The following is a 20,631-nucleotide window of genomic DNA, read 5'->3' as shown; positions in this document are numbered from 1 at the left end:
CTCACACAGTTCCTCCCACGGTTTCTCACATGGTTCCTCCCATGGTTCCTCACGGTTCCTCCTGCAGTTCCTCCCGCAGTTCCTCACGGTTCCTCCCACGGTTCCTCACGCGGTTCCTCCCGCGGTTCCTCACACGGTTCCTCCCGCGGTTCCTCACGCGGTTCCTCTCGTGGTTCCTCTCGTGGTTCCTCCCGCGGTTCCTCCCGCGGTTCCTCCCGCGGTTCCTCACGCGGTTCCTCACGCGGTTCCTCTCGTGGTTCCTCTCGTGGTTCCTCCCGCGGTTCCTCCCGCAGTTCTTCACACGGTTCCTCCCGCGGTTCCTCACACGGTTCCTCTCGTGGTTCCTCCCGCGGTTCCTCACAGTTCCTCAAGCGATCTTCACGTGGTTCCTCACACGGTTCCTCCCGCAGTTCTTCACACGGTTCCTCCCGCGGTTCCTCACACGGTTCCTCCCACGGTTCCTCACGCGGTTCCTCACACGGTTCCTCCCACGGTTCCTCACGCGGTTCCTCCCGCGGTTCCTCCCGTGGTTCCTCACGCGGTTCCTCACACGGTTCCTCTCGTGGTTCCTCCCGCGGTTCCTCAGTTCCTCACGCGATCTTCACGTGGTTCCTCACAGTTTCCACACAGTTCCTCAGTTTCCTCGCACAGATATCTGTCCACGTAGCTCCCCGCACCGTTCTACACAGCTCTTCACACAGTCCACACGTTTGCTCGTCGTTCTGCGTGCGGCTTCACACGCGTTCTCCCACCGTTACAGTTACGCGTTCCCACACGATTTCAATTCCCTCCGGTCCCTGCCACGGTCCGTCACACGGTTCCACAGTGCCGTGCTCGTTCCTCACGCTTCCTCGCACGGCTCCTCACACAGTCCTGCACACGGTGTGGCACAGCTGCCACCCAGTTCCTCACGATCCCCTCGGAAGTGCCATCCTTGCCCCGCCCACCTCACGCACCTCCTCTCGCAGTTCCTCGCACGGTGCAGCCTTCCGCACACGCTTCCCTTACAGTTCCTCGCACAGTCGTCCACACAGTTCCCCACAAACGTTCGCACCGTCTCCGCGGTTAGTTCCTCTCAGATCCTCGCTTAGTGCCTCCCACGTGTCCTCACGATCCCTCCCACGTGTCCTCGCGCGGTTCCCCCCACACAGTTCGTCGCACGCCGCCTCTCACTCCCTCACACGGTTCCTCGTGCTTCCTCACGTCTCCTCACGCACAATTCCTACACAAGCCACCATTTTCCCACTTTAGCACCTCACTCCGGGCTCTCCGGCTCCAGGGCCGGCTCCTCCCCGCTCCTCATGTCTCAGCCTTACAACTACGTGTAAAGCTTCCTCGGCCACCCCGACTAAAGGCCATCTCACTCGCGCGTCCCTCTCACAGCCCATCTTTTTCCTTTACGAGACGTACACCGACTCGTAATTATTTTTTTCCGCGTCCACGTCTCTACGCCTACGTCCCCCATCGTGCCGTGGCCCCGGAAGGCTTGCGTCGTCCCGGCGCAGCGCCCGGCTCAGCGCCGGCTCGATGTGTCTGCCTGTGGGGTGCGCAAATGAAGGAGCGCTCTCACGACCGAGACCTTCACAGGAGGACCGGAGCTGAAGGAGCTCCTTGCTTCCAGCCCCCACCCTGCCCTGGAGGAAGATTCCTCCCCCTGGAACCGAAGAAAGCGGCTTACCTTGTTGGGCCCAGAGTCCTGGAAAAGAAAAGACAGAGTCTGAGGACCTGGGGCGAGCCCGGGGACGCGAGGTGTGTGGGGAGGAGACTGCTGGCAGGCTCCAGAGGACAAAGGAGCAGGAGAGGCCTGAGCACGTGCCAGGGGTCCATCCCTCCTCACCTGGCCCCTGCTGGCCACCCGGGTCCCGGCCGGCCGAACGACAGCGCGACCTCTCGGGTTCCTTCACCCCTAACAACCTCAGGAGGGCAGGGCCTCGTAAGATTCGTCCTTCTCTGAACAAAGGCCGGGGTGTCTCGAGTGGCCAATACCGGTAGGGAAACTGAGGTTCCAGGGAGTAACAGGGATCACTACCCCATCTGCAGCCTAGCGACACACACCCCTCACACCTTCGGGCTTTCCCTTGAACCTCGGGCTCCTTGCCAGAGACAGGGCCCGGGGCAGGTATGACAGGCCCCCGGCATCCTCCACAGAAGGCAGGACAGGGCGCCACCTCCGCAATCCGTGCCATCAGCCTAGTTCCAGAAACCCAAAGCTGGCTCACCATTTCCGCCAGAGCAGAGATGACCTTCCCCAGCGTGGTCAAGGACTTGTTGATGTTGGCTCCCTCCTGTGTGCAGAGAGGACAGGAAGCCTCATGAACCTCGTGCTCCAGCGTGATCCCATGGGGCCTGACCCGCGTGACGTTGGTCTGAGGCCACCAAGCCCTGACCGTTAATCCCGGGGCTCCTTGGAGCCTCCTTGGAGGCTCTGGCGAGAAGCTGCTCAGAGGCCCACCCTGGCCAAGGGGGTGCGGCGCGCCCAGTGGTTGTCCTAGTCCCCCAGGGAGTCCTTAGAACACCTCACACGAGCCCCGCTGGTACAATTTCCAGGGCCCCCTCCCGTCCCCCAGGTAGCGGCGGGCGCCAAAGGGAGGCTGAAAATGAAAAGTCTCCTCCCCGACACCAAGGACCGCTTTGACCAGAGACTGTCCGCCTCGCAGCCTGGGTTCTGGCGGGAAAGCGCACACACGGGTGGCCGGGGTCCTGCGAGGGCCCGCACGGGGCCCAGCCTTCCCGCCAGGGCCTCCGTCCTCGTTGACCACTAAGCCAGCGTGCTGGGCGCGGCCCTCTGGCTACCGGCCTCCTCCCACGCCCTCACCCTCGCCCCCTGCCCTCCCTGCCCGGGCTCGCCCCGGGTGGCGGTGCTCCCCAAGAGGGGCCCTCCCGCCCGGCCCGCCCTGGAGCAGGCCAGGCTTGGAAGACGGGACCTGCCGGACGAGCGAGGCGTGGAGGGGCCCGCCGCCGTCCACAGGCATGGTGGCCTGGCCCCTACCTTGAGCCGCGTGCCCTTGGCTCCCGTGGAGTCGGCCCGCTCACTCCCCGCCAGGTCCACCAGGCTGATTTTGCTCACCTGAAACGGCACGTGTCGAATGCGGGAGACGCTCGAGGCCGCTAGGGGGCGCCCTGCCCCCTCCGAGGCCTGAGGCGCACGCTTGAGGGGCCGTGAACAAGCCCTGCCTCGGGGGTCCGCCGGTCTCAGACCCCGCGGTTTCCCTCTATTCGCAGCGCACCGGAGGCTCTGCCTGGGGTTCAAAGCCCACCTCCCCAAGAGGCTGCGCGCCCCTCACCCCTAACACTCGCGATGCTGTGGAGACGCCGCCCTCGGTGTGCGGGGCTCTCCACGTGCTCGCACGGAACCCCCACAGAGCTCCCCAGATGTGTCCTGCCCCCCTTTTCCACAGATGGGCTCATCACCCGCGGTGGGATCCGAACCCGGCTCTGGCTCCGTTCTCTCTGCTGGGCCATCTCTGGGAGGATGGTACCAGGCTGAGAGGACCCTGGCGCGATCGGCGACGAAGTGTGGCAAACTTCCCCGGGACATGCGGACCCTGGGGGGCTGCCCGCTGCCCGAGAGAGCACTGCCTACCAGGCGGCGGCCGAGGCGCCCCGGGGAGGAGGGCTGGACAGTGGGTCAGGGGAGGCGACACAGAGAAAACCTGACCCCAAGGGACAGGGCCACCGATGGGCAGGAAGAGGCTCTGAGCCTGCCCTGCGGCCCCTTCCGGGGCATGGAGACCACGTGTCCAGATAAAGGTCCCAGGGGACAGTGCTCCTACCCGGGTTCCCTGAGGACGCCAAGGCGCGTGGGAAAGGCATCCGGAGCCAGGGGCGGTGGGCGGGGTGGTGCTCAGACCACAGCCTCTCCTTTGTGCTTGTGGATGCCGGGGCCCCCCACTCTCCTGCCAGTCGGCCGGGGCCCACGGTCACCGTCGTGACAGGCACTCACTCCACCCACGGCCCTCTGCTTCCAAGGGCCACCGGTGTCCTCAGCGGTGCGGCCGTGGGGACACCCTTCCTCAGCCCCCACGGTCTCCACCAAACCCACCCGGCAGGACGCAGACCCCGGATCCACGGCCCCTCCACCGTCAGTCCCTTCTACGCCCAGACGGTGCCAAATACCGAGACGAGGTGGCCCCGCAGGCCGGCCAACTTCTCGGAGGCCCACGCTAAGCAGGGGGTGGTGAGGGCCTGGCGCCCAGGGTGAGGACGCTGTCCGAGCCTCGCAGGCCGGTGGTTCCCTGGCCTCCTCGTCCCGCCTGATGGGACTGACCCGCGCCCCCGCCCAAACGGCCCGCCTCTGCCAAGGCCACGCTCACCTTCTCTGTGGTGATGTTGGTCTCCGCGTCGTGGCGCTTCTGGGTGAAGATGATGTTGAAGACAGCGTGGGAGCGGCTGCTGGTCTCATTCATGTTTGTGGCCGCCACGGTCCTGGGGGAACGGAAGCCACACGTGGTTACCTGTCGTCCTATGGTCGGGCAGGAGAGTCGCCGACGGTGCTAGCCGGCTGGACCAGGTCACGGGGCATCGGCTCTCCCAGGGCTCCCGGGGCTGCCCTACCCAGCCTGGTGGTGACTGCGTGTCCCGTCACAGTGCGAACAGGGCCCACGCCCTCCCGGCCACCAGCTCCAGCCTGGTACTCGGGCGCCGTGACAGGGGTCAGCAGAGCCCAGGAGCACTCACGAAACAGGAAGGGGGCCCTGTCGGGCCAAGATGTGGAAAGGCCCCGCCCAGGAGGGAAAGGAGGCGCCCACCTTCTGTCCCTTCGGTCCCCGTCTGGACAGGGCCGGCAGCAGGCCCCTGGGGGCAGAGCCCAAGGCAACGCGAGGGGAGCTGCAGGGCTGGTCCCAGGGCTGCCGACCTGCCGGGACCTCAGGACGTGTCCCTGGTGGGGATTCGCTGTCTGACAGCCCACAGAAGGGACAGGCCTCACCAGAACCCTGCTCCTGCGGGGCTCTGACCCACGTGAGGTCGTTCACCGTGGGGGTGTCCCTGGGCGGCAGAGAAGGCGACCGTTTCCGTGAGCAGCCGGGCAGACCCCCCCGGGGCAGTGCCGCCAGTGCCGTGGCCAGCAGTGCCTTATGGCTGACCCTGCCCCCAGGCCCCCACCTACGCCCCCTGCAGAGCGGGCAGAACCGGGCCTCACAGCCTCCTGACCACTGGGCCCAACGGGGCAGCTGCCCACAGGGAAGGACCCCGGGGAGACTCACAGATGATGCCAGTCCCCCCCAGGAGGAGCAGCCCCTGTGGAGGTGACAGGGTGGGGGTCTGGAGGCCCCTCCCAGGCTGGCCCTTCAATGGCCTCAGGCCCACGGGGTCCACCCTCCACAGGGGTGCTGGACAGACCCCACGGGGAAACCGACGGGTGCCCCAGGAGCAGACCTTCCTCAGGGAGACTCACAATGGCGGTGGGGGGGGGGGGCGGCGTTTAGGGTAGAGAACTGGGGGAGGGCGAGCCCCCGGCGTGCACCTGGCCTTGTTCCCTGAGTCCATGAGGTCCTGGATGTCATTGTAGGAGGTGACGGCCAGCTTGGAGAGGTCCTCCACATACGGCCCCATCAGCGGGTGCTCGCGCACGCGCAGGTTGCCCTTGTTCTTGGGATTCAGGAGGTCACGGACGCGTTCACAATAAATCTCCATGTAGCTGACCTGCAGGGCGGAGATGTACCATCAGGGCCCCCCAAGGTGGGGGCGCAGGGCCGTTACCAGGGACTCTTGGGATAGGGGTGTGGGGGCCACCTGCTGGCAGGGGGAGGCATGTGCGAGTGCAGGGGTCAGGTGAGTGCAGTGAGTGCACAGGGAAGTCGGCCCACCTCCTGCTGGTCCCCCCCACCTGCGCTCATCCTGGGGCTCGTCCGACGTGGACACACCGCGGCCATGGCAGAGCCAGGTCCCGCGGCTCTGAGACATCTGTCCCTGCCCCTGGTCCGGAGCAACTACTTAGTGAGACTTGCTGAGCAGAGGACCGCCCCTCGCTCCCGTGCCCGGTGTGGGTGTCACATGCACGAGGGAGGGACGAGCCAACGGCACAGACCAGTGGTGGGGACTTGCTTTAAAGCAGAAAAGCACCGCTGTCCACGCCCGAGCCCCCCGCTGTGCTGGAAGAATGGACGCTCGGGGAGCCCTACCTCCACGGAGTAGGACATGTTGTCATTGGTCGTGTCGTTGATGCGGGAGAACAGGTCTTCACAGAGCTATAGGGCCGAGAACACACCGTTAGGTTATGGGGACAATGGGACTGTTCCTGGAGCCCTGCCCCCGGGGTGCTGTGGGCAGCCTGAGCCCAGGCCAGACGCCGCTCTCTGGGCCCCTCTTGCTAATAACAGTCCACCTCAAAGGCACTGAAAAGGCCTGCAGCCAAAGAGCGGCTGTCTTCTGCTTAAGTCATGGAGTCCCCACGGACCATCTGTGATCCCTTCCTACGCTCTTCGTGCCGTCCTTGTCTCCACCGGGTGGGCTGGGGTCCCCCGTGCTACAGGCTACCCGGTGTTCTCTCCTGCCCTGACCAGGTCAAGCGCTGACCAGCTCAGATCCAGAAGCCTGACCGGGGTCCCAGCAGCTCAGGGCCCCTGAGTCATCCATGTCTCAGCCTGCAGTTAACCAAAGGCCACCCCTTGTCCCCGGCGTCTCTCCCTGTCCGCCGCCAGCCTCCGCAGCTCCCGGGGGAAGGGTCAGCGTGACAATGACTCTCCCGACTGCCCTGTCTTACGGATGTGACCCGGGGGGCACGGCCAGGGCTCTGCCCCTCAGCACCCCCCACCGCAGGGCCTGGGGCTCCAGCCTCTTCAGAGCAGGTCCGCCCCACGCCGCCCCTCCTGCCCTGCCCTCCCGCCTCGCAGTGTCCCCCCCCTCCTGGCCCCCTTCTCTCCGAGGCTGCTCCCCTGGGGCGCCCTGCCCGGCCCTTCCCCGCTGGGCTCCTGCAGCCCTGCCCGTGCTGCCCTCCCCCGGCCTCCCGCCCCAGCCCGCGTGCCTGCGGGATGATGCCCTGCTGGTCCTTCTCCTGCTTGCCCATCATGGTGTAGGACTTGCCGGCCCCGGTCTGCCCGTAGGCGAAGATGCACACGTTGTAGCCCTCGAAGGCGTGCTGCAGCATCTCCTCGCCGATGTCCCGGTACACCTGCTTCTGTGACGCGTACTTGATGTCCTCCGGCTGCAAGACAACAGGGAGCGAGGCTGTAGGAGGCCGGGTGCGCCCGAGGCTCAGCCCGCTGCGTTCTCCGAGCACCCGCCTCGCAGCCCGAGGCCTCCCCCTGGGGAGGGACGCCCGCCCCGCGCCCCGGCGCTCAGACGCCCCGGAGGGGGGACCTAATCCTCTAATCCTGCCTGGCGGGGCGCAGCTTCCTGAGGGAGGGGTTGGGAGGGGCTGGCGGGGCGGAAGGGCGTCTCAGCAGAGGGAACTGCCTGTGTGAAGGCTCCGAGGCAGGAGCATGGGACATAAGGCTCAAAATCAAGGCGGGGTTGGCAGCCTTGGGAATGAGGAGCGGTGGGGCTGGAGGCCCTGGGAGCCCACAGATCGGTTACGGCGGCCGGATGCTCTCCCAACAGAGGATTATTTAGGCAGGTCCGGGGCATTACCATAACCATGCCTGTCACTGCTCGGGGTGACCTTTCAAGCACACGGGGACTTGAGGAGGTAGGCCCCTCCCCCCCCGGGCAGGTGCCGCTGGCTCCTTCCCCTGTCCCACCCTCATGTCCCAGGTCAGGAGCTCAGAGAGGTTAAGGGACTGGTTAAGGCCCACACAGCAAGCATCCACACGACTGCGGCCCACCCCCCTGGATCCCAGCCCTGGGCTTACCGAGGTGTGTGACCAGTAGGAATAGTCGAAGCTGAAGCTTTTGGGTGTCTCCTTGGGCTGTTTGGGGTTAATGATGGCTGCGGAGGGGGCGGGGGGGAACAGGCGTGGCAGTTAATGCTGTGCCGGGGGAGAGACGACCAGTATGTGGTCCATACCCACCAGAGAGGTACCCAGGGCAGGGAGGTGGGGTCCTCGGTGGCCTCTGGCCCCAGACAAGCCCCCCCCAGTGGGATGGGGCCAGGGCTCCGATTCCAGGCAGACAAGCCACGTCTGCCCCCTTCCTCTGTCGGGTGGAGCCTGCAGCCCACCCCCACCGCTCGGTCCAGCCTCCCTCGCCGCCCACCCCTCTGGGTCTTACACATCCGCTCCGCGTACACGTGCCCTGGAAGCAGCCAGAAGGCCGGGCAGGCTGGGCAGCCCGGCACGGTCGTGCTCTGCTTCCTCCGGGCCCTGTCGTTCCCATGTGGCTCCCGTGTGCTGTGTGCGGCCCTGGCTGTCCCCGCTGGGGCACCCCATCACAGCCTCCACCGCCTGCTCCTCCCGGCCTGTGCCTGCAGGCTCCCTCCAGGCTCGCGCTCACGGGCCCCCGGGTGCCGTCCTGTGCGCGCCCCGCCCCCGCAGCGGGCTGCACCCCGGGCTGACCAGAGGCAGCCCTGGGAACGAGGCCACGAATGCGTGCTGGTGCCGTCACACACCAGCCGGTGCCTGCCACGCGTCCCAGTGGCCCCCGACCCAAGCCTGCTCTGCCCCCGTTGCCCCAGGCCTGCAAGAGGTGACTGCTCTGTGGCCAGGCAGGAGGGACTGAGGCCTCCACCCCCATTGAGCAACCCCGCCCGCTGCCTACCGGAGCACCATCTGAACCTTTGAGGTCTGCGTTGACCTTGACGGAGGACTCTGGGGCCGGGGGTCTGTGCGGGCAGGCCCCCGGGGCCACTTGCTCTGGCTGACGGGCCTGCTCCCAGCACGGGCATCCCCTGAAGCCCTGTCCCCGGGGCTGACTTGGCTTTAGGACCCAGACCCCAGGTTTGAGGAGTTCCGGGAGATAACCAGCACCTTGGGGAAGCTAGCAGGAAGGAGCAGGTGACTGACCACCCCAGCGCTGTCCTCGGGGCCTCGAGGGGGTCACATCCCTGCTGCCTCCAGGAGCAAGGCCAAGGAGAGCAGGCTGTCCTGCTGTCCACTCCTGCTGGGACCTGGGGACACAGCCACCGGAACCCCGAGCACAGATAATGCCAGTGCCGTGGAAACAACAATCACGCCACCCCCCCCCCCCCCAGGCAAAGTCCGGGCTAGGCCTCCCATGGCTCACGCGGCAGGGGCCCGGTCCCCTCTGCTCCTCACCTCCCAGCCTTGCAGGCCTGGCCCCCCTACCCTGCTCCCGAAACAGGCCCTGACCCCTATCCCGGGTCCTTGGACAGGCCCGCTCCCCAACCCTGCTCCCTGGGCAGACCCGGGCCCACCTGGCACACCGTCCCCGCCGCCCACCCCCTGCGTGCCCAGACACAGCCGATTTCGCCGGAGAAACAGCTTCCTTTGCCAGGGTCTCGAGTTTCTCCTTGTCTGGGATTGAGGAGGGAGGAGGGAGGGGGATCCTCGGGGGCTCGCCGAGCCGGGGACGGGCTCCCACCAAGCCTGGGGGGGCTGGGGCCCCTCCAACGAGCACACAGTCCCGGGAGAGCCGCCCGGGGTGCACGCCTGCAAGGGACAGACATGTGGGGGAGGGGGCAGCTGGAACGGGGAAGGGACGGCCGGGAGGAAGCGGCGGAACGGAAGCCGTTCGTCTCCGTCTCAATGTCCCTGCAACCTCAGGCCCCGCGAGCCAGCGTGTGCTGCTTGGGCCCCTTCTAGCCAAACACTGAAGACTTTTGTGAGCCTGCTGTCAGACCGTTGCAGCTCGAAACTAGCCGAGGGGAGAGTATTTATACCACGTGAGTCAGGCGACAGGTGTGTGTGGGAGAGTGTGAGCGTGTAAGCGTGCGAGCGTGTAAGCGCGTGGGGGGTGTGCAAGTGTGCGTGTGTGAGCGCGTGTGAGACGGCGTGTGAGAGTGTAGTGAGAGTGTGTGTGAGCGTGAGAGCGCATGTGCACAAGCGAGCTGGCTTACCAGCAGCCCACTGCCTCAAACGTGCAGGATTTAGGAGGGGGCCACCCTCATGGAGCGGGACCTCGGCGGGGCCTCGGGGAACAGTGAGTCCCACACCCGGCCGCTGGCATTCCTCGCGCACGGCACAGCCCCCTCCTCACCTTCTCCCGACAGACAAGGAGGCTCCGTGGCCATCTGATCTGGTTCACAGCCCCTGTGCCCTGGCCAGCCCTGCTGCACCCCGGCCAGCCCCCCTGCACCCCGGCCAGCCCCTGCACCCCGGCCAGTCCCCTGCACCCCGGTCAACCCTGCTGCACCCGGCCAGCCCTACTGCACCCGGCCAGCCCCCCTGCACCCCGGCCAACCCCCTGCACCCCGGCCAGCTCCCTGCACCCGGCCAGCCTTGCTGCCCCAGCCAGCCCCCTGCACCCCGGCCAACCCCCTGCACCCTGGCCAGCCCCCTGCACCCGGCCAGCCCTGCTGCCCCAGCCAGCCCCCTGCACCCCGGCCAACCCCTTGCACCCCGGCCAGCCCCCTGCACCCAGCCAGCCCTGCTGCCCCAGCCAGCCCCCTGCACCCCGGCCAACCCTGCTGCACCCGGCCAGCCCCCTGCACCCGGCCAGCCCTGCTGCCCCAGCCAGCCCCCTGCACCCCGGCCAACCCCCTGCACCCTGGCCAGCCCTGCTGCCCCAGCCAGCCCCCTGCACCCCGGCCAACCCTGCTGCACCCGGCCAGCCCTACTGCACCCCAGCCAACCCCCTGCACCCTGGCCAGCCCTGCTGCCCCAGCCAGCCCCCTGCACCCCGGCCAACCCCCTGCACCCCGGCCAGCCCTGCTGTACCCCGGCCAACCCTGCTGCACCCGGCCAACCCTGCTGCACTCGGCCATCCCCCTGCACCCTGGACAACCCCCTGCATCCCAGCCAGCCCCCTGCACCCTGGCTAGCCCCTCTGCACCCCATCACTGTGCCCTCTTGATTCTGCAAGGCACAGCCCTCATCCACGTGTGCAAGGTCCGCCTCCCTGCTGGAACATCACCCCTGAGGGTGGTAAGAGCCTCTGTCCTGCCCCCCTAGGGCTCCGTGGGGAGAGTACTTGTTACTTGTTCCATGTAAATCGGCCAGCAGGTAGGTGAGTGTGTATGTGCGTGTGTGACAGAGAGAGAGAGAGAGAGAGAGAGAAAGAGAGAGAGAGAGGACACATGCCTGGAAGCTCATGCCCAGCACACGCTTGCTGACAGCATGAAGGGGCCCCCTGTCCACTTTCCTGCATGGCCACACGTGATGACAGGCCCTCACAGAGCTTCAGTTTCCCCGTCTGTGCCTCGGAAACAGTCCTCATCCCCGTGGGGACAGCAAACAAGGTCACCACTGTGACCCTGTGAGCGGAACAGCCGTGGTGACCCTATCGGGTGGCAGACATCCCGGGGAGAAGGCAGCTGTCCCAGGGCTCCTCCCTGACACCGCATCAGCCGTTCCTCCCATGAACAGGCCTGCAGCAGCACCACTGCCTCCTCAGCCACTGCCGAGTTCCCTTTGGTGGCCTTCTGTTCCCAGTTTCACTCTATTTGGAGCCAAGAACATTCTAGAACAGTGATGGCAAATAGGGGCTGACTTAGATGAATTAGGTGTTTGCAACACCTGGGTCTGTGCACAGGGCTGCTGGTTGACAAAGGCCTTTGGGAGAAAGACCACTATGAGCAGAGGAGAAGGGTCCGGAATATTCCAGCGGACCATCCAGAATGGCGGTGCATTGCCTGATGCCCACCAGGACCAGCTCACCAGCATCCAGGAGGAGGGCTGGAGGCGGGAAGGTCGGGCTGGGTGTGGGCTTGTGGGGCCTGGCAGGGCTGGGGGCAGGCCCTGGATGATCAGCCCTGCCATGGCCTCCTGCTCCAGAGGCAGTGTCCTGGGTGAACAGCGTCCTCCCCAAATTCACATCTACCTGGAACCCCAGAAAGTGACCTTTGGAAAAAAGGTCTTGGCAGGTGTAATTAGTTAGGATGAGATCATGCAGATTAGGGTGGGCCGTACATTCAGTGACCGGGGTCCTTATAAGAAGGGAAAGCACAGACAGACAAGCAGACACGTAGGGAAAAGGCCACGTGAGGACGGAGGCAAGCCCAGGCCCGCTGGCAGCCCCCACAGGCAGGAGACAGGCCAGGAACGGATGCTCACAGAGCCTCAGAGGAAGCCAGCCCCATGGACAGCCTGATCTCACACTTCTGGTTTCTGGGAAAATAATTTCCATCCCAGCTTATTTTTCCTGGGAAAATGAATTTTCCCACTGGTGCAGAGGGTCCAGGAATGAAGGCCAGTCTGAAATGGACACAAGAGACGCTGAGATCCAGGCCCAGCCTCGCTTCGGGGCCCCAGGGGTACGGGGGCAGGGGTGGGGGGCCCCCAATCCTGAGGGTTCCTCTGTATAGCCGGGACTCAGAGAGAAGAGAGCAAACCCTTCCAGAAGTTTCAGTCTGTTCTTACGTAAAGCGGGGATGTGGGGGTACTCACAGGACCTCTGTACCCCTGAGTAACCTACACCAGACCTGCCACGTAGGCACAGAAGCATACGCTGCGTACGATTTGGTTGGCTCACAAAATTACTAGTTTTGGAATGTTCCAGTGAACGGTATTGTTCATCCAGGCAGTGAGTATGGGACGACAAATTAAGTTCACCTCTAAATGCTTCTAATCTGCGCCTCACGATGGAGGTTCAAGGGGTACATTTAGGGACATGGCATCTCCTGTGCACACCTAGTCTTGAGGTTCGAGAAATATGTCACATCCCTGACACTCACGGCCTGGCACTGGATGCCGTTGGGCAAATCCACTTACGGAGCCCACCCGGTGTATCACTGGGGAGAGTGGCTCCCCGCTCAACACTTCTCTGCTGGCCCTCGAGGCCTCGCACAGCCTTACCCGGCGGAGCATCGTCCCCACCCTTTCTCGTAGGCCCCACAGACACTGGCAAGGTGGCCGCCCAAACCCCGCCTCCGTGGGTGTCCACCCACCTGCGCAGCTCTGCCCCGGGGCGGCCAGGAATAAAGCCCGTCCTGCCCTCTGACCCCGCTCCTCAGACACGCTCTTCTGTGCTAAGGGCTGGAGGGCACTCTCCTTGCCTCTGGGTTTCCTCAGCCTTCACCCCCGCTTCTGACCTGGCTTCTAGCACTTTCTATCAGTACCATCACTGCTTTGTTTTCTCTGAAAATGAAAATAGCTTCCAGGGGCGCCTGGGTGGCTCAGTCGGTTAAGCATCCGACTTCGGCTCAGGGCATGATCTCGCAGTCCATGAGTTCGAGCCCCGCGTTAGGCTCTGTGCTAACAGCTCAGAGGCTGGAGCCTGTTTCGGATTCTGTGTCTCCCTCTCTCTCTGACCCTCCCCCGTTCATGCTGTCTCTCCCTGTCTCAAAAATAAATAAATGTTAAAAAAAAAATAGAAAATAGCTTCCAAAGCAAGTGTCCTGATTATCCATTCTTCTGACACGCCTCTCCCTCCCTGTCTGTCTCTTCATCTCTGTCTCTCTCTCTGTCTCTCAGGCCAGAGGTAGGTCAGAGTTTTCACCCCCCACGGCCCATCATCTCCTCCAGCCATTTGCTTCCGTGACACCCATCCCATCCTGTCCCAGACCACTCCCAAGTTCCAGGGGAGACAGGGGTCCGACTCTGATGTTTTGTTCTTTCTGTTTATTCTGTAGGTTCTTACAGGGTTTGGTTGCCTGTGAACCAAGACCCTCAGCTACTGTCTAAGGTGGTGACTGTGCTGGTCAGGCCTGGCCCAGGTGTGAGCAGGGACCCCCATAGTCATTCCCGCAGTCCTGGGTCATCCAACACTGACATGACAGACCCTGTCAGCTCCTTGGGCCGGTGTCCACTGCCCACCCTGGGCCAGAGCCCCTACCAGAGGTCGCAGTTCCCACCAGGGGTCACCGTTCTCACCCAAGAGGTCACTTCCCACCCCGGGTCACAGTTCCCACCAGGGGCCACGGTTCTCACCCACGAGATCACAGTTCCCACCCAAGAGGTCACCTTCCCACCCTGGGTCACAGTTCCCGCCAGGGGTCACGGTTCTCACCAGGGGTCACAGGTCCCACCAGGGGTCACGGTTCCCACCAGGGGTCGTGGTTCCCACCCAGGGGTCCCAGTTCTTGTACAGCTCTTGGCTTCCCACCTCTAAGGTGAGAGTCACCCTCCTGAGCACCTTCTCTGGCCGCGAGGAAAGCAGGCCCCTGAACCGACCCTCAGCTCACACTGGGGAGACGCCAGACAGGCAGCCAGCCTCTGGGGACGATGACTCAGAGATGCATTCTCTAGGTCGGGGGGTCCCGGCGACCGGCCCCCGCTGCCTGTGGTGCCCCCTGCCCCCCAGGCATCAGCGCCCTCCGCATTTCCACGTTCTCTCCCCACGTGTCCCGGACCACTTCCCCAGTAAACCCTTCCAAATCCTCCCGTCAGGGTCTGGTTCCAGGGACCGAGCGGAGGCGACTCGGTTCCTGAAAACCGCGACAAAACCCGGGGGGCCTCCACAACCTGCCCACACGGACGAAGGGACGTAGGGCGCCACCTCCCGGCCCCTCCCCCTCCCATGGAGCCTAAAAGGGCCCAGAACATTCCCAGAGACTCCCCAGTCCTCACGCCCTCCACATGCCCTGAGTGCCCCTCCCCTCGGCCAGCCCCTCCCTCCAACCTGGTGGCTAACAGGCAGGGGAGGGTTATGTGGGGGTGCAGGGCACCCGAGGACGGGCGAGGCCTCCATCCACCCCACGACCTGAGGACGAGGCGCGGAGTGAGCAGCTGGCGTCGAGCACACAGGACAGCTTGTACCCCCAGAGCCCGCGGGTGACAGCTGCAGTAGCCGCTTGAGGGACCCCGGGGGCAAAGCGCCTGGCTGAGCCCTGAATTCTCGTCGTACGTCAGCAGTTGTGGGGACAGGCTATCAATCAGCGGGAGATATCACCAAACACGGCTGCAGTTTCCACGGGACCCTAGACAAGCCCCGCTAACCCACGGGTGGGAAGCAAGGGGTGGGGGGCCTTCTGGGCGGCTGGGGGGGGGGGGTCTGGCAATGCTCTGCTCAGGCTATGAGACCTCCGGGCTACGCGCTGTGCTTTGCCTGCATGCGTCTGCACGCGTGCTGCCACTCAGCATGAAAGTTCAAAGCAAAAGAGCAAAGGACAGGCTCAGAGAGAGTGCTCCCCGGACTCGGAGAGAGTGCTCCCCGGACTCGGAGTGAGTGCTCCCCTGGACTTGGACTGAGTGCTCCCCTGGACTCCAGCAGCCTGCGTGTGCCCTAAAGAAACCCTTCGGGGCACATCTGAGCGTGAAACCATCATCTTATCTCTTACTGTCCACGTGTTGACTGCAGGCCTCCTACTTCTCAGGCAGTTTTGAGGCGACTCACAGTCACAAGGCCAAAGGACAGACAGAAATAAAAGAATGTGTCAATGGAGGGCAGCTGAAACAAGGTGAGAAACCAGTAACCTCACGTACTGGGTTGGAAAGTGTGCCCCCAAATTCACGTTCACCCTGAGCCTCAGAACATGACCTTATTTGGAAACAGGGCTGTTGAAGATGTAATTAGTCGTTACCATGAGATCAGACTGGATTAGGGTGGGTCCTAAATCCAGTGATCAGCGGGGTTTTGTCTTGGTCTGGCTTTTAGTTAAAATATAGTGTGAAACCGGTTTCGGGAACAGAAATTCAGTGATTCGTCACTCACGTGGGATACCCAGTGCTCATCCCAACAAGTGTCCTCCTTAATGCCCATCCCCTGCCCACCTCCCAGGCGATCTGTGCTCTCACGTGACGGTCACCTGAAGATGCCAGCTATAGGCCCAGACGGCCAGACCAGCAGAAGCCACCTCCTCTAGGACCTCAGAGGCAGCACGGCCCTGTCAGTGCCTTGATCTCCGACACTGGCCTTCAGAACCGGGAGAGGACACGTCTCTGTCACTTTAGCCTTCCCGCCCCGCTGGTGATTTGCCACTGCTGCCCCCAGGGAGCCAACACACCAGGTGGACAAGGAGGGAGGTGGGGGCCAGGGCGGCTGCTGTGTCTGGGGGGGGAGGCCCAGGACCCTTGGCCCTGAGCGCCCAGCAGCCGACGACAACGCCGTCACGACCCATACTCACTGGTGGTGCTTCCAGACATCTGGATGATGCACTTGGAGTCTCGGCTCATCTCCCTGGAATTGAAGGGGCGGACACGCACCGCCACCTTCACCGAGGCCCCGGCCATCTCTCCGGCCTTTGTTGGTCACCCTCAGCAGCGCTGGGAGCCCTGGCGAGGGCGGAGACACCTTGGGAGAAAGGGAGACACGGATTAGAAGCGATATCCAAAAGGCAGAACAGTATTTCCAGTTGGGGACTGGACCTTCTCCCTTCCGAAATCCCCCTAAGTGATCCCTGCGTGTGGTGCCACACCACAGGGGCCAGGAACCGGAGAGGGCGGCCACAGACGCGAAACACCACACATTTTAGACAAGAAAGCAGACAGGATGAGTGGAGCCTGGCTTAGCGAGCCTGGGAAATCCAGAGCCCAACAAGAAATAAGCCAATTCACGCCGCGGGACCCGGAAAGACTCTAGGTACCTCCGAAGGCTCGCGTCTGGGTGGGATCAAAGGCGGGTGTTTGTGGAAAATCAACATTAAACCTGTTATGGGTTGACTTACGTCCCGTCAAAATTCCTGCGTTGAAGTCCTAAACCCCAGGACCTCAGAACGTGACCTTATCTGGAGACGGGGCCCTTGCAGATGTTACTGGTTAAGATGAGGTCACACTGGAGTCGGATGAGCCCCCCACCCAATACAGAGTCCTTCTAAAAAGACACAGAGACACAAGGAGAGTGCCATGTGGAGACAAAGGCAGAGATCGGGGCGATGCCTCCACAAGCTAAGGAACGGCAAAGGTGACAGCAAACGCCAGGAGCCAGAAAGCCCGGAACAGTCTCCCTGACGGCCTCAGTAGGAACCAGCCCTGTTCACACCTGATCTCGGGTTTCTGGCCTCCGGACCGGGAGACAATATGCCTCTGTTCTCTGAGCCACCAGTCTGTGGAACTTTGTTACAGTAGCTCGGGCAGGCCGGTGAGGACCCCTAGCCCCCCACCCTCCCCCTGCGGACATCCAGGACCCTGCCTTCCACCACCACCGGGCAGGAGGTCAGAGGCCCTGCCCAGCCCGGGGCGCCCGAGGGCCGGACGAGGGCAGGTGCGGAGCGCCCACTGCAGAGGGGCTGAACGAAGGCCACGGAAATGCCGGGCGGCGGGAACCCCGTGCAGGGCTCTCGTCTGGGGAAAGCAGCCAGGACCATACCCTCTAGCAAGAAACAGAGGCTAAAACAACCAGACAATGAACACAACAGCAAGAGACAGTGCAGGGAACAGAAAGAAAGTATTTTCTTAATGCCTTGTAATTAATGTTCTCAGAAAGGAAAGCTACCAGGTCCACGAGTGAGGGGAGGACACTATTCGTAAGAGGACCATTTAACGAATAAGACAGTTCTTAGAAATGAAAACAGAAACTTTAAAAGTTGGAATTACCAATTTTCCATGAAAGGGGACGGACAGAATTTGAGGGTCAGTGAAAAGCAGCCACTGAAGAGATAATTCAAGCAAACCTCCCCGGACTGCTGGTCCTGTCTCCGAATTCAAAGGGCCTACCCTCCCTGCCGGCCATAAATTGTCACACACCAGGCAAATCGTGAAATTTCAGAACTTCAGGGTTAAAGGGAAGATTCCATAAGCTTCCAGAGGCACAACAGACCACAGAGGATGGAGAATCAGAGCGGTATCTGTATCTCCTCGGCCACACGGTGATGAAGAGACGCTTCCAAACTGCCGAGGAGAGGCATCCTGCCACCTCCAGTTCTAAACGCAGCCGAACTGCCAGTCGAGCGCGAGGAGAACGAAGACCCGGAAGACTGTGGAACATGCCGGGATCTGTGCTCCGGCAAGTGCGGGGGTGAACAGGGAACGTGAGGAAGACGCGGGTCCAGGCCCAGGGGATGGCGCAGGGGGTCCCAGGAGGACACTGGGGCTGCCTCAGGGGGACACCCCTGATGGGAGGGGACATCAGTGACGCCAGCGGGAGGGAGGCTAGGTCCGAGGCCAGGGAGAAGTGGCCGTCAGAGTGTCACAGGGTTTGACGAGAGCAGAGGAGGCACGTGCGGAGCAGAGAAGGGTCCTTACTGGTCCTACCGCTGCAAACACAAAGTTCTAACTCAGGAACCGCACAGTAAATGCGGCAGGAAGACGGGGACGGAGTTGTCGGGCCGGGGGGGTCTCTGCTGGAGCGATGCTACGGGACAGCTGAACCTCCAGAGTAGCTAAACCCAGGGGCGCCTGGGGGGCTCCGTCGGTTAAGCCCCCGACTTCAGCTCAGGTCGTGATCTCACGGTTTTGGGGTTCGCGCCCCGCGTCGGGCTCTGTGCTGACAGCGCAGAGACTGCTTGGGATTCTCTTTCTCTCTCCCTCTCTCTCTGTCCCTCCCACACTCACACACTCTCTCGCGCTCAAAATAAATCAACATTAAAGGCAAAAAAACAGATTAGCTAAATCCAGAAACCAAAGAAGTGGCCACCTGAGCGGACTTGAGAGACAGGGGAGCACACACCAGAGCCGGGAGCGGGGGTGGGGGGGGGTGAGGGGCAAGCAGGGCCGTCCCTCTGTCCCTCTGTCCCTCCCGAGGAGCCTCAGCCCCGCTGCCTTGGGTGCCACGTCCACATGTGCTTGGTGAGAAGTTTAGGAACCAACCAAAGGACGACAAGCAAGAGTGACATGGTTGCTGGAGCCCCGGCGCCACCAGGCCTGCTCTGTGACAACCTCGGCGAGTACGAGGCCGCCCTTCACATCCCTTGGGAGGTCAGCCTCACGCTCACGCCAAGGAAGCGGCTCCCCGAGGATGCAGGCCCGGGCTGGGCTCCCGCCAGCTGGACACGACAGTGTCTGGGTGCTGGAAGCCCACAGGCCAGGGGCGGGCGAACACTCTTTGCGGCAAGACCCGGGCGAGACGGGACAGGAGGAAGGAGGCCGAGGACGGGGCCGCAGGGGGAGCAGGCCTGTGCTTGTTGGGGGGCACATGACACCTGATCGTCCCCTGCGGGAGGCGGCCCCTGCGCATCCCCCTGCCCACCCTGCGTGCCCAGACTGAGGCTCCTGGAGGGAGCCCCGGAAGCGGGGCGGGCGCGGGTGGGCAGGACTCACGGCGGAGCACGGGCCGCCAGCCCTCCCTCCAGGCCTCGATGCCAACGAGGCGCCGGTGAGCTTCCTCCAGACATCGGACTGTGCTCGACTCCCCGCGTGCCAAGGTCAGGGCAGGGGGGCAGAGAAAGAAGCCGCCTGGGGGACCCCGGGGAGGCCGGGGGCGGGGTGGGGGGAGGCACGCACAGGGGTGCGGGGACTGGCACAAGGGGACGATCCCATGATGCCGGGGCACACAGAGCCCCAAACCCCACCCGGTGGGGGGGAAGGGGTGAATATACACAGGAATCACAAAGGTACAGAAAAATCTTGTTTTCCCTAAAGCCACAGCTGCCGAAGACCAGGTGACTCACTGACAAGCCTCCCGAGGCAGAGACAGGGGCCTGTGGAGACACATGCATCCCCTCACGGCCAGTGGGCCCAGGGAAGCTTCCAGGGGGTCCCGGGAACAGAACCACCTTCAAGCATCTGTTTCCACAGAAAATGCTGCCAACCGGGTCTCTGAGGTGCTGTCTCTTGAGCGCCCCCAGCCATGGTCTCCCAGCCACAGTCCCCCAGCCCCGGACGCCAGGACAAGGCAGGGCCCGAATGAAGAGGGTCGGGCAGCCACAGGCAGCACCAGACATAGAGCCCCGGTGCCCTCAGACTCACGCTCCTGAGCCCTGGCCTCGCCCATCTGGCCAGGGACCCGGCGGCACGCGGGCAGCGGGCACAGCCGTCGTGAGACACAGATGCTCTTTGAGCGGGAGCGTGACCCTTAGGCAGTCTGGGCCTTCAAGGCATCGAGAAGGGTCGTCAAGGTGTGCTTCAAAATCGAACAGGGTTCCAGAGTCTCCTACCACACCCTACACCCTGGGGTTCTCGCTGGCAGCCGCAACCACGAGTATGGCCTCCACACTAGCAGGGAAGGAAATGATTCGCCCGAGAGCAGATCGAAAGGACGGGGCTGGCAGCCCTCGGCAACGAGACAGGGGTCTGCGTGTCGGCGTCCTGGGCCACTGCGCACGGCTCGTGCCGAAGGCGCCCGGGGTATTCCCGAAGCCACATCGACGTCCGTTGATGAGGAGCAAATTGCGTCATAGACGATTAGGGGCAAAGCAGGGACCGGAGGACCCGGTCCAGGTCCTGCCTTTATCTCCGCCGTGTGACTTAACCCCTGGGCCTCGGTTTACCCACCTGTGAAATGACAGGCTGAGGTGGGTGGCCCCCAAAGTGAGTCGGAGTCTCGGGTGCCGGGCCCCTGAGGAAAGCTGGCAGAAAACTCCCTGCGGAACTCTGCTGCCGCCGTGGCCACGGTGAAAGGCCGTCCCCACAGGGCGCTGCCGGGGCTGCCGGCCTGAGGCTGCGGCGGGCCACCGCAGGGGGGCTGGGGGCCCGAGGGACGGGCCCCTGGGAACACAGAGCGGGACAAGCTCGGGGCAGAGAGCCGGTGTTTACAGGAACGGCCAGAAGCGCCGGGAAACAACTCAGCCTCACCCGAAGAGGCGCTCGGGGCTTCAGCCATCTGAAATGAACTCACATGCCCGTTTAGCTGCGAACCCCCCGTCACTGGAGGCATCCAAGTAGA

The 20,631-nt window shown here is 63.6% G+C and overlaps 1 protein-coding gene across 25 annotated transcripts in view; it reads right to left on the bottom strand.

Annotated features, from left to right (window-relative positions):
- KIF1A (kinesin family member 1A) overlaps window positions 1-20,631 on the bottom strand; it is a 96,882-nt gene that overhangs the window by 55,296 nt on the left and 20,955 nt on the right. For 24 of the 25 annotated variants that reach the window (XM_078450637.2, XM_078450636.2, XM_078450638.2 and 21 more), the window contains exons 2-10: window positions 15,998-16,164; window positions 7,791-7,867; window positions 6,965-7,144; window positions 6,123-6,188; window positions 5,465-5,643; window positions 4,314-4,425; window positions 2,990-3,067; window positions 2,220-2,285; window positions 1,679-1,696 (exon numbers count right to left, since the gene is read on the bottom strand). In XM_078450637.2, coding sequence (XP_078306763.1) covers window positions 1,679-1,696; window positions 2,220-2,285; window positions 2,990-3,067; window positions 4,314-4,425; window positions 5,465-5,643; window positions 6,123-6,188; window positions 6,965-7,144; window positions 7,791-7,867; window positions 15,998-16,103 — 882 coding nt within the window. In that variant the 5' untranslated portion in view covers window positions 16,104-16,164. Of the gene's footprint in view, window positions 1-1,678; window positions 1,697-2,219; window positions 2,286-2,989; window positions 3,068-4,313; window positions 4,426-5,464; window positions 5,644-6,122; window positions 6,189-6,964; window positions 7,145-7,790; window positions 7,868-15,997; window positions 16,165-20,631 lie in introns of those variants that run through there. The other variant, XM_078450658.2, reaches the window with a different exon arrangement.

The sequence above is a fragment of the Panthera onca genome, chromosome C1 (assembly GCF_046562875.1).
Source record: "Panthera onca isolate mPanOnc1 chromosome C1, mPanOnc1 haplotype 2, whole genome shotgun sequence".
NCBI lineage: Eukaryota > Metazoa > Chordata > Mammalia > Carnivora > Felidae > Panthera > Panthera onca.
Note: the sequence above shows the minus strand (reverse complement) of the source record. Positions and strands in the feature narration are given on the sequence as shown.